Here is a 13,405-nt window from a genome sequence, read left to right as displayed (position 1 = left end):
CACAAGAGGCCAACTCTCCCTTCTCCTGGCCAAGGATCTTTTGTCCTAGTCTTTAGGGGGCAGGGGGAGAAGCTCTAGTCTTTCCTAGTGCTACTGATTTGCTTCATGATGAAGCCTAGGATCCCCAAGCAGGATCAAATAAGAACTATTTTCCGCAGACAAAGGAACTCTGCTTCTCAAAACCAGACATTTCTGCCAAGGAAGCTGACTGTTTCACCGAAGAATGCAAGGCTATATACACTGCTCCTGCTCTGCCCCCCTGGGCCACTGCTGGGGGTCCATGAGGCTTTGGGCCCCAGGATCTGACCTCTTCATACTTGCGGTCGGCATCTTCAGCAATGTGCTTGGCCTCTTTCAGTTGGATCTCCTGAATTTCCATTTTCTCTTCATCCTTTTGGGCTCGACTTTCAATGACTTTCATGCCTCTGAAAAGGAAGACAAGCAACAAGACCCAAGATTTAGTGTTGACCTCTGCAAACCCACACACTGCACTGCAGTGGTTTGTGATGCTTAGTGTGACTGGCAGACCAAAAGAGAGCACAGGGCTACTTTTATTTTCCAAGCCATGAAGCCAGTTTCCAACGCTGAAGGCAGAAAGATATATACTTCTGTTTATTGCGAATGAAACCTCACACTTCTGGTACCACTGAAACTGTCTGGGAATCTAATGTTAAATGAAAGGTACCACGTGAGGATCCTGTTTGAAACTGGGAGGCAGGGAAACAGGAGCGGCCAACATGCTTTACTTGCTATATAAATAATAGAATTCCTTCCCTTTCCTGGTGGGAAGCTTCAGCTTGAAAATGGACCAAAGTTAGAACAAAAGCATATTTATCTTCATACACTTCCTTCTACAAAGAAGGTAGTTGTCTTTACCCCATCAGCAACAAATATAAATATTAGACTGAACCATACGAAATGCTGATATTTGGCCATGTCAGGCCCGTAAAAATAGCAGTTTCATATGAGTCAACCTAACACTTTAGATAAAAAACTATGAGTTTTGCCTTAATGGAAATCTTTCATAATAGAGGTGTTGATAGGCGGGACTGACACCATATTCCATACTGATATGTATGTTTGGCTCCTATGGCATGATGTTAAATTTTGGAAAATGTTTACAGATTTATAATATATTACAGATTTATGGAATAACAATTCATGTTAAAATGGGATTCAATGACCAAACTTTAAGTAGGCAGTAAGATAAACAAGCCGCTATTTTCTGATGAAGCACTACAATATGTTTAAGGAGTCTCAAGTTCTAGCCTTGGCTCAACTTAAGTTGGCTGTGAGACTTTGGGCAGGCCACATCAGTCTCTGAGACCTAGTTTTCTCATTTGTAAAATCAGGGGACTGGAGTAAATGATCTTGAAATTCCTTTTTACCTCAAAGTCTAACATTGCCAGATTCAGATCATCGCCTTTTAGGTTCGTTAACAAGTGTATTTCAGGAAGAAGTCAGCCACAAAACCACTGGTATGTGTGCACTGCTGGAGATGATGAGTCATCTTAAAGAATTCCAAAACTCTTGGTTAGAGAAGAAACAATAACCAGCAGTAAATTATGAGCTGAAAACTTCAGCTAAAACGTTTCTTTAATCCTAAAGTCTGAAATCACTTTTTATCCATGGTGGAAAGGAACTTCCTATATGGAGAAACTGGACAATGTGACTGATTGCGTTCCCTTGCCCAAGGCACAGCACAGATCTATAGGTCCAGTGTTCTGAGCCATCACACTACTTTGTCATCCCTTAAGCAGTAGAATCTCTCGTTACAGGGAGTCTTTCCAGGAGTGTTCCTACGCAATAGGAATACATTCCCTTCAACAGTTGTGCATAAGAGAAAATGCTGTCTAAAACACACGGAGTTGTGCTGGTCTATAGGGCCGCGGTTTTCCTTTACTACCACAAAGCTGAATCTTGGAGCAATAAGTCAGGTAGAGCCAGGTTACTGTGGGAGCAGGCTCAGAAGACACAAGTGTATTTACGTGTGCATGTGTCTTAAGCATTACTCAGCCCAAAAGAAGGTACTTTTGCAGATCATATTTCTGTTTTATCTGTGTTTTCTCTTTCACCTATTTTTTGGGCTATTCCACAACTGAGAGCCCATTTTTATTTAAGCCTAAGCCTCTCTGGTATGTTTTAAAAAGTTATCTTTTAATAAAATGTGTAATTGCTCTGGGGTCAGCAGGAATGAAAGAACGATTATGCATCCTTAGAATTTCTTGTTTACACATCCATCTCCCTTGATGGATAGTGAGGCCTATGAGGCCAGGAAAAAAATCTTTTTCTTCTTTGTAACCTTGGGGTAAGAGCCCCTACGTGCTTTGTCTAAAAGCACCTATGTTAAACAAAACCAACAAATTAACCACTAGTGTTTTTTTTTAATCTTCACCCGAGGACATTTTTTCCATTTTTTGTTCGGAGAGAGAGGAAGAGAGGGAAACATCGGCGTGAAAGGGACACTTCGAGTGGCTGCCACCCACACGACCAACCAGGGCCGGGGACAAATTGCAACTGAGGTATGTGCTCTTAGCGGGAACCGAACCCAGGTCTCTCTGGACTGCAGGCCAAAGCTCTAACCACTGAGCCAAACTGGCCAGGGCTAACCACTAGTGTTAAATGAACAAAACCAATAAAGTTATACCTGGGATCAAATGAGGAAATGATCCCACCAAAGGACTGTAACATTAAATCTCAAGATCAGAGAAGCCCTCCCAGTCTACCAGGAGGAAAGGCTGATGCTAAAAACTGGGCAGGGTGAGGCGCCCTCACCTCTCACTCTCGTCTGCTGCCTTCTCAGCCTCCTCCAGTTTCTGCAAAGCTGTTGCCAGGCGCTCTTGGGCTCGATCCAACTCTTCCTCAACCAGCTGGATGCGTCTGTTCAGAGAAGCTACATCAGCTTCAGCCTAGGCAGAAGAGAGCGAAAGGCATTTCAGAGCTGGGGCAGGGGTGTGAGGGGAGTGCCTTCAGGATGTGGCCAAGACTGAAACACTAATTTCAGATGGGAAGCCTGGGCCTTGTGGTGAGTTACCCTTAAGCGCATTATAAGCCCTGGTCAACTTGGGAGTTCTGGAATATGTTCGTATATTGCTTTATACATGGAATGTCCACATTTGTATATATACAAATCCATAAACACCATTCTCATTGGAAAGATGGACCATTAGCAAATGCTCTCTCACTTGGCTCTTTTCTTCCATAGATTTCAACACACTGGCTTCACCTGACTGTTAAAGGAGAACTTCACTATAGCACCCCATTCACTGGGGGCCTGAGGTGGGGACAGAGACGACACGGCTTATCCAGGCTTAGCCACATAAGGCAAGAGCAGTACAGCCAGAAATCAGACTTGGGAGCCTCAGTTCTCCCTTTTTCCAGTCCATTTTCTTAAGGGGGCCTTATAAAGGAACTAAGATATTTCCAAATTCAGTGGTTCTAAAATATGTACCATACAGACACAACTAAATCCTTCCCCCTTTTCGGCAACCCCTTTAGAGTAACAGTCACACTGGAACAGAGCCAAGACATTTGTGTCCGACATAAGTCTAATGGAATTTCTTACAAGTCAAGGTTGCTACAAGAAAAGTTTCAAAATCCTTAGGAGAAAAACAGTACAGATACTGTTTTGATTTGTATCTATCTCTGAAATAAGATGTTTCTTTCTTGGGGATGCAATGATCACCTACTGTTTTAAACTAAGGGCCTCTGAATGCTTGGACATCTGATGGTTGGTTACACACAACTGCACTGGTAGCTGTTTACATATTATGCATGGAAGTGAGATATGGAATTTATTAATCAGATACCATATCTTCATCCTCAACCATTTTTAGTATCTGCTTATCATGGGGTGATGGGTTTTCAAGACACCTAGAGAGTTTTCTAAAAATTATAATACACACTTGGGGACCTATGCTAGTCCTCAATCTACATTCCTGTCTACTCAACTGTATGCTTCTTAGATGCAGGGAATCATGGTTCTCTGCAAAGTATGAGCTCAGGAAATGAGTAAAATCAAGCTAATTTAAACAAAAGCAACTTTCTTAGCTCATGGACTTATGATTTACACAGTCTGAAATGCACATACAGTTAGAGGGAGGCTGTGATTATGGCCATGAATCAAAGGAATACAAGAACATTCAGTTCTTTGCTCATCTGTGCCAAGTTTTGTCTGGGAAAGAGAAGTGATTAGGGCATTTGGTGAAGGACTCTATAGAAACATTCAAATATACTTTCATCTTGTCAAGAATTAACTATGTAGTAAAAATTGGTTGATGGAAGCAGGAAGCAGGGGGAAACGTGAAATGAATCTGCGGAGGGCAGTTTACAACTGTACTGGCCTACAACAGAAGTCATTGGTGCACAATGAGTAATGGGCGACACTAAGTCTGACTGGCAGGTGACTGTTGGTTGTTTTGGAGGAGGGGTGAGAGTAATAGGGATAACACAATTCTTAAGTATAGGAAATTGTTTTTTGTAAGTCTGTAGCTCTATTTTTAAAAAATTAGAGGCAAAAAAAAAAAAAGAAAAGAAAAGACAAAAAAAATCAATAAAAAATTAGAGGCAGTATGCATTAAGGGTATACTTTTGGGTCAGGTCAGCTTTCTTCATTTTTCCGTATTTTCCATGTCTATTCTTTTATGAACAGGGGAAACCAAGTAAGCAACTCTCAAAGTTAAAAATAAATATGAAGAGCAAAATCAAACAAAAAACCTCAGTAGAGTGTCTAGATCATGTACTCAAAAGTATTCCTCCTTTCTTTCCTTATTACTATTAATATAAAGGCAAGTATCCTTGTTATAGGTGGTGTGGCCAGAGAAATGTCAATGAGATTTTTTTTTTTTTTGCATTTTTTGTAGCCACCTCATTCAAAGTTTCCTGCTCTGCTTTCAATCTGGCCCCAGCACTCCAGACTTTGTACTTATTGAAAGGAGACTGTTTATGGCCTGGGGATAGAAACTTTTGGGTGACAGGCCAGTCTAGGTCAGCTCTCCACACAGCTGGGTCATCAGAGATTAAGGGGACAGCACCTCATGTTTATTTCCATCTCTGCACACAAGATCTCCCTACCCGAGAAGTCCCCCTAGCAATCTGTATCTTTCTTCCCTCTTATCCCCATCCCCCCACACATCTGTTATTTCCTTTAACTCTGGACACTGTTTTACAAATGTCACTAACTCTTTTCTCCTAGGAGCATTTTGTAGAACCTTATACTTCTTGACATCACAGGTTGTAACCTATGAAATAGCAGCCAACAGGGCCTCATGTAGGGTACACAAGCAATGAGTGAGAATGAAGATCCGTTCCAGGAGCCAGGACTGGTGCACACAGAGATCAGGCCTAAGAGTGGTCTGAAAAACAGAGGCTTCAATTGATTAGCAGGAAGGGCCAGCTAATCATCTAGCTAGGCTTCGTCCAGCAGTTCCCACAACTGGCTGAATGTCAGAATCCACTAGGAGATGTGTGCTAAAAATAAAAGCTTCCAGCCCGTCCAGTGTGGCTCACTGGCTGAACATTGACCCATGCACCAAGAGGTCACTGGTTTGATTCCCAGTTAGGGCACAAGCGTAGGATGTGGGCCCGATCCCCAGTGGGGGTCGTGCAGGAGGAGGCCAACTAATACTCTTGCATCATCAATGTTTTTCTCTCTCTTTCCCTTTCTCTCTCTCTAAAATAAATAAAGAAAAAATATTTAAAAAAATAAATAAAAACTTCCAGCCCCTACCCCTGGAGATTCTGATTCAGATCAGAGGGGAGGACAATGATCTGCACTATAAACAAGCAACCTGTTCCACTCCTCCACCCTGGCCACCCTACCATCTAAAAGAAGTTGGCAAATTCCGTGGGAACCACTCTTCTAGCTCTTCCTTCAAAAGAAAATAGGAGTAGGGTGAGATCTTTGACCCAGAATGCTGACATATGCTTAGGTCAGCAGCTGTGAGTGGGAGACAAGAGTATAATCCCAGTTGTCTGGCTCCTGGTGCACTGACTCTGTCACTTCTCCTCACGGCCTCTGGAACATATAGAAGCCCTGGAACTGTTGCTTCTCAGCCCTGGAGTCTTCCTTCTTCCTCAGTCAGAGTGGGAGGTTCTCTCAGCCCTCCCCTTGCCCCCCCCCCCCCCAATGGCCTTTAGTGACAGAGATGAACCAGGACTAGAATCTACTGTATTAAATATCATCTGCCCGGCCGGCGTGGCTCAGTGGACTGAGCATACATGGACTGAGAAGTCCCGGTTTGATTCCTGGTCAGGGTACATGCCCAATTGGGGCTCGATCCCCAGTAGGGGGTGTGCAGGAGGCAGCCAATTGATGTTTCTCTCTCTCAAAAAAAAAAAAAAAAAAAAAAATTAATAAAAATGTATTTTAAATAAATAAATAAATAAATATCATCCACTAAACGAGTCCTCTCAATCCTTTCTGAAATAAGCTGTGATATATAATCAAAAACTCCATCAAGTAACACTAATGGGTAACTGCTCCCATTCGAACACAGGGCACTTGCTCTCAATCCCAGAAGCAATGCCTGCTGCCCCAGAGGTTTCAGAGCAGGACCAAGGTGCCTGCAGGTTACTGGACCTGAGAGCAGTGTCTGGGGTACATCTATCTCTACTCTCATTGGCTTTTCAGGACCTACCCTACTGGTCTGATAGCAATTTTGTTTGGTTCCCTAGAAGTCACCTCTTTTTTTCTCTTATGTTTCCTTTTCCTTGGGGGGGGAGGGGTTATGTTCTGTGTTCAAAGGCCTTCACTAGCTTTTATTTCTGGTACGTGTTTTCTAAGTTCTGCGTTAGATACTTTCTAAGGTTCCTTTCAACACAGCAACTGGGCAGTCTACTAAAGACTTAACCTGCTGTTGTCTCTGCCAGCACAAGTCTACAGCCACATGACCATCTGTCATTTAAAAAGCAGACATAAATAACAAGACGTTTGGGAAAGGTCAAGACCCAAGACGCAAATTATTTCCAGGCACAGAAATCACCCTCAGTGTGCTGGGTTAGTGTCTTGTAACAACAGTACATGTGTTGATGCTGTTGGAGAAGTCTTTCAGTTTGGGATGCTAGTTTCTTTTATCCCCAAAGTACTACTGTATCCCAACATGTAATGGGCTACTCAGAAAAGAGATTGCTACATTAGTAAAGGATACCAACTGTCCTGCAGATGTGTTGTTAAACAATACTCAAGAGCTCTGCACTTGTGAAGTACCTGAGTTAGTTGCTGTTGCATGGTCAGCCCTATCTCCCTTGAGTACCCCCCTCCCTCTAAGGTATTAGCTACCTATACAAACAACAAGGGCAGACATACCACTTCCCTCCCCAGGCCACCCCAACAAGGTATTACACAGAACTCAAGGGCATGCCTGCCCCAATACAGCAAGAGAACTCCAAAATCAGATTTGAAAGAAAACTCTTACAAGGCCTAGATTTTCAGGGCATTTAGATGCTTCAGTCAATACAACTTAAAAAACAAAACAAAAAAAAAGCAACAAAAAAAAAACAAGCAATAATTTTGACTTAAATAATTGTAGAAGAATATTATATCCTAAAAATTAATCCTCTGGAATATACTTTCAAAGTCCTGCCTGAACCAGAGTGGAGCAAGCAGTGATCAAAAGTCAGCCCTTTTTATTTCGTGTAAACTGTAACTATACAGAGATGGTTTCACCCAACTTGCTGTGTAAGACCAAGTGACTACAGCCAAGTTAAACTTCTGCCCTTATATGGTAAGGAAAGGGGGGAAAAACACTGATGACATTAAGGGGCACTCCCATGGATAGCAGATAAACACAACCTCCTATCTGTGCCAAGGCCTATAATTTATGAGGCATGTTTGTATAATGAGGGAGAACGGACATGAACAGGGCATTGTCCTGCCTTTGCCTTGCCTACATACAAAAGCAGAAATTGCAAGTATATATTCCAGTTACTGCCACCCTGGGGGTGCCAATGTGAGCACAAAATGCACCCTCAGTTCCCTGGCCTCAGAGATATTTACCAACTCTAAAGAGAAAAAGGGTTGGGAATTTTTTGAATTGTTTATTTCCATGATTTAATAAAGTTACCAATTAAGAATCTACAGGTTACAATTTTAAGTGCCCTTGTTTGCTGGGTACTGTCCGGAAAGCAGGAGGATTGGCTCCTTCTTGCTATTTTTTCCTTTGATAATGATAAAAAACAAACAAAACCCTCTTGAGTCACAAAACCTAGAGTCAACCATTACACCAAGTTAAGTAGCCCCATTCCAACAATTTGAAGGGCCTCACACACCTTGAAAAAGCAAACCAGTAGGAAATAAGGAATGGCTGATTTTCCCAAGGTTTGTATCATAGGGCAAATGAAATATAGACTCTCTGAACTTTTGAGAATCTGAATTTAGAGCCAACTCTTCAGTCAAGTATTTTTCGCAGTGGCTTATGGCTTTGTCCCTAACCTCTGTCTTCACTGCCAAGAGAAATGGTGACTACCAGTTGCACTCACAGGTGTGTCTGACAACTACCAAGAAAGCACTATGCATCAGCCATCCTGAAGTTCCAGTTCAGAAGTGAAGAACAACCCTCAATCAGAAATTCTCTCAATGGCCTGATCCAGTCCTCAAATTGCTGTCTTAAAAGGTTCTGTGTCCAATCACCCAGACAGTTTTCAAAAATTACTTAAAAAATCTGAAGCTTTTAAAGCTACTTTTTAACATAAAGCTTTAAAAAGAATGAAAGCATCACCTTTAGCCAACTGGCACGGGAAGATCACTTATAAAACACACAAAAGAGAAGGTGAATATAAAAGTAACTATATGCCCTTCATACAATTTATCTTCTGTGTCTAACTCAATCACTAGGCCAGGAGTCAATAAAAGGCTGTCCTGGTGCAGGACCACATATTCCCTTTCTTAGAAGGGTGAAGGGAGTTCTACTGACTTCCACCACTAATACCACATTAACCCACCGATCATTCCTTCCAGGATGTCCACATCCTTTCTTCAAATTTCAGAAACAAACAAAAAAACGGATTAAAAGCATTTAAATGGAGTGTTTTAAGATATAATGCAATGAGCAGGCTATTTCTAAGACCCTTTGAGAGGAAGGGAATTGAAGGTGAAGGAGCAATGAGCTATGCCAAGTGCAGTTTTACCATCGGCTGAGCACCTACAGTTGTGCCTAGCACCACTGTAATTTCTTTACACACACTAACTCCTTCCACCCTCACAACAGGTAGGTGCTATTATTATCCTCACTTACAATTAGGGAACTGAGAAACTGAGAATTTAATTTGCCCAAGGTCTCACAGGTAATAAGCAGTGAAAAATTCAAACCCTGGCAGTCAGAGTCCGGAGTTTTTCTTCTTATCCATCATGTTCCATTAGTTCTAATGGTTCAAGGACAGCTGCTAGCCAGTCAGAGAGGCAGTTGGAATCAATTTATAACCCAGTCAAATTCAGAGACATCCCTGGGGTCATTTCTGACTTGTCCTCTCAAGAAAACTGTCTTTTGCTTATTAATTTTGATTCCTGTCTGTATTTTATCTGCAATTTCTTCTAGTTAGGCCTTTCTCTTAGGAGAATCTGTTTGCTTCTATGTATTTTATGCAAATACATAGTCATTGTACACTTAAACACTAACTTAAGGATGTACTCAACTGAGAATAGGCCCATATTAAACACAGCTGGACACCATATTATCCCTTGTCATAAAATTCCCAAGGTGTTTTGGGTATCCTGATTTAACACACACGCACAGCAAATGCCAAACTACCTCTGAAATCCTGTTCCTGTTTGCTGGACTTGCCTTCGGAGAAAGAAAGGAAGCTAGGTATTACACTCAACATGGGGGAGGGGGAAGCCGGCAAGAGAATACACCCAATAACCTTGACATTTAGCCAACTTTTTTTTCAAGACTTAGTAACAAAGGAATATTTATCTGTTTAACAAAATTTGGAAGGAGAGATGGTTAAGAAAGGGAAACGTCAACGGGCCGCAAACCGTATGTCAGAATCTGGCGCTGTCAATGTCTCAACCACTACAGAGAAATGGGCTTCCAGAAAACCAAGGGTCAACGGGGATGGCGGAGCTTAGCATCCCCGAGCCCCAAAGCTCGGTAGTGCTTCAGACGTGCCGGGCGGCGCCCCTCCCAAAGGAAGGGATTTCCCTCTTCCCTCCCCACCCTCCGAGTAAAGAATGCCAGCAGCGCAAAGTGCACATCCTGGGGGAATCGAGACGCCCGGGCCGAACCCAAACACCCCAGATATGGAGCCCCTGCTGGGCGAGTGCTGCGTCCAGAACCTTCTCAACACCACTCCTGCTCCCCCCGGAGCTTTTATTTGACCAGAGAGGTGGAAGCGGGCAGGGCCCCGCCGCAGAGCCCGCCGCCAGCGGCCCAGGTGCGCCCCAGGGCGTGGGGGAGAGGGTGGGGGGCTCCGGAGGGCTCTGCGGCGTGCGGCGGGGCCGACTGGGCAGGAGGCGCCCCGGGTGGGTCCCTTACGGTCTCTCTCAGCTTCCTCTCGTAGTCCAGCTCGCGCTGCAAGCTGCCCGCGCGCTCCTCCGCGGCGTCCGCCTGCTCCTGCAGGCTCCGGATCTTCCTTCGCACCGCCTCCAGCGAGCTGCTCCCCGCCATCGTGCGGGGCGGCGGCGGGCGGGCTGCGGTGGGAGAGGCCGGCTGCTGCGCTCCGGCCGCCGCTGCAGCACTCCCGAACGCCCGGCCGCCCCGCCCAGGCCTCGCGGCGCGACGGCGGCGCCCCCTGCGGTCCTGGACCAGCCCGGAAGTCGCGGTCTCCCGGGCAGCAGAGGCGAACCGCAAGCGGGTGCGCGAGCGCCGGAGGCGGGCACAGCGGGCGGGGCGGGGCGCGCGCCGCGGACCCCGGGAATTTGCAAACCGCAGGAGGCGCTGCGCATGCTCGCTGCAGCCGGGATGGCAGGCGTGGGGGCGCACTACGGGGCACCTGGCGAACTGGGTGGGCCCTGCAGGAAAGGAGGCCACAGCTCCATGGATTTTACTTAGATTCCCAGCGCCCCTCCCCGGCTCCGCGTTGTCTCAGGGCAATGGGCCTGGCTGCTAAGGGTAATGGTGCCGCCTGCCGGCGGCAGGAGCGCCGCGCTCTGCTCCGGATCCCGTATCCCCAGGTCCCGGAGGGGGAGCTGAGAGAGGGGTTTGGGTGTTTTCTCCAGAACACAAGATCCTAAACACAATAGCCGTCCTCTTCCCCCAAAACTCACGAAGTGAAAACCACTAACATATTGCATGGTGGTTAAACCTATTCTAAATGCTGTCTTCCCAGGTTAGAATCTGGCTTCTAGTTCTTTCCTGGCTGTGTGACTTTGGACAAATAACTTGATTTCTCTGGGCTTCATCTGTAAAAGTGGGGTTAGTAGTAGTACTTTATCATTGAACCGATGTGAGGTTTACGAAATAATATAAAGCGCTTAGTACAATATCTTGTACATACATTAGTTAAGAACTCAAATGATAGCTTTAGTTACTATGTAGGCAGGCACAGTCTTAAGAGTCAGGCTGGGGTCCATAACCAGCTCTTTATTCCAGCCTTTTTGGGGCTCACTTTCCTGTCCCTAAAACCAATCATCTCAAGGGTTCCTTTGGTTACAACCTTCTGTGGTTTTAAATGAACTGAGATCTGGGATCTGACCAATTCTGGGCTGGACTGCGCTGCCTTGAAAAGGCACACCAAGGAAGGCTAAAAACCCTGTAAGAGCCTCTGGCAACAGCTGTTTGAAAACCAACGTGAATACAATCTCTGGGAACTGTCCTCTGCCAATTTGCCCCTTGGGCTGTGTTTTTAAATGCCCCCGAAGTCTCACTGCTTTAAATCCTCAACTTTCTCAAAGGAGGCCCTTCAATTCAGATCCTGATGTGTTTAAGTGTGGGAATAATGAAGAAAAAGAAAACAGACTTGACATCCTCCTCCTCCTCCTCCAGAGCTCTAACAAACCTTAGCTTTCCTGACTCATTTTCTATAGACTTTCTCACAGTCTCTTCTGAGATCTCCCCAACACCAGCATGGGACCTCACATCCTGTAGGTGGAGCCTCTTGCTTTGTTTCCACACAGTTCATCTGGTCAAGCGGAAGGTTACAAGTCCCCTCAAGGAGTACAGACCAGGGGACTCCAACCTTGAGGGTGGGGAAGGGGACGACTGAGAGCCTTCAGGAGAAGCCAGGGAACCTGCTGGACACTTGCACATGTTTTCAGCAGCCAACTAGTGACTCAATGTCCTGCTTTATCAAACACCTCGGTAAGTCAGTTTCAGGTGAGTTAATTTTCATGCTGATGTCATTATACAAGAGTGTAGGATAGTTCTCAGCCTTGGCTACACATTGGAATCACCTGGGTATTTAAAAAATGCTAATGCTTGGGTTCCACTCCCAGAGATTCTGGTTTAATTGGCCTGGGGTACAGCCTGGATTTTGAGTTTTAAAACCTACCTAGGTGATTCTGTTTAGATAAGGTTGAGAATCACTTTAGAAAGCAAAGACTTACAGGGAATACTCACATACTGCAAATATCAGATACACACACACAGTTATAGGGGTGGAGGTTGGGGGCCAGAGAGAAACTGGAGCACTCCTTCCTCTTCAGCCTCACTTAGGTAGAATGACAACAAAAATATTTAAAACAAAACCAATGGGGATGCTGCCTCGCAAAGTACCACCTTTTAAGCTAGGAAGAGCCCACTTCTGGAATAGTGTGTCAAATGTGCTGGTAAATTAGAAAATGTTTTTAGTAATAGTAGAAAAATGTAAAACTCTTGTACAGTTCTTAACTTTGTATGCACAAGATAATTATAGGGAAATGTCCTAATCACAGATGTAATATAATACTACCTCAGGAAGCTGACCCCTCGCCTGACTTTCTCTAGTGACAACTATCTCTTCCTAGTCAAGTCCACTATTTTTTTACTAATTAGGACTCACTCTAAAGATAGCATTTCTTCATAAACTTCTTCAATATCCCTACAGGTTCCAAACAACCTAAAATGTCTTAAAGGGGAAGGTGATCAATATATACTATATATATAAAAAAGTGTACCATATGAGGGACAGTTTTCCTGTTGGGAAAAAAAAGAATCAAAACAGTTTCTAAAATCTCCCTTCACGGCTGGTCCTGCCCCCACCCCCAGCTGACTTTAAATACCTCTTTTCCACTTCTGCCCCACCTCATTCCTAGGCTCCCTTAAATAAGACTTTTCAATAAAGACCTGTAACACGACATAGTCACAATAATTATGATCTATTTTTTCCTTAAGAATTGTAGTATCTTTTCCCCCCTTCTCTTGCCTTCTGCCTTACTGAGCTATTTTCAAATTCTCTGCATTCTTTACCTTATAAGGAATATCTCTCCTTGATCTATCAGCGGCTCTTTTGAAAAAGCTAAATAAACGTCCTGCAGGAGAATTTGGGAAAG

At 44.3% G+C, this 13,405-nt stretch overlaps 1 protein-coding gene across 25 annotated transcripts in view; it reads right to left on the bottom strand.

Annotated features, from left to right (window-relative positions):
* Positions 1 to 13,405, bottom strand: part of TPM1 (tropomyosin 1) — a 34,651-nt gene that overhangs the window by 18,500 nt on the left and 2,746 nt on the right. For 16 of the 25 annotated variants that reach the window (XM_036253614.1, XM_036253673.1, XM_036253730.1 and 13 more), the window contains 2 exons: positions 2,776 to 2,909; positions 308 to 425 (listed from right to left, as the gene is read on the bottom strand). In XM_036253614.1, coding sequence (XP_036109507.1) covers positions 308 to 425; positions 2,776 to 2,909 — 252 coding nt within the window. Of the gene's footprint in view, positions 1 to 307; positions 426 to 2,775; positions 2,910 to 10,472; positions 10,668 to 13,405 lie in introns of those variants that run through there. The other 9 variants (XM_036253746.1, XM_036253781.1, XM_036253802.1 and 6 more) reach the window with 2 other exon arrangements.

This window comes from Molossus molossus, unplaced genomic scaffold, assembly GCF_014108415.1.
Source record: "Molossus molossus isolate mMolMol1 unplaced genomic scaffold, mMolMol1.p scaffold_m16_p_1, whole genome shotgun sequence".
In the NCBI taxonomy this organism is placed as follows: domain Eukaryota; kingdom Metazoa; phylum Chordata; class Mammalia; order Chiroptera; family Molossidae; genus Molossus; species Molossus molossus.
This window is presented reverse-complemented; position numbering and strand designations above follow the sequence as displayed.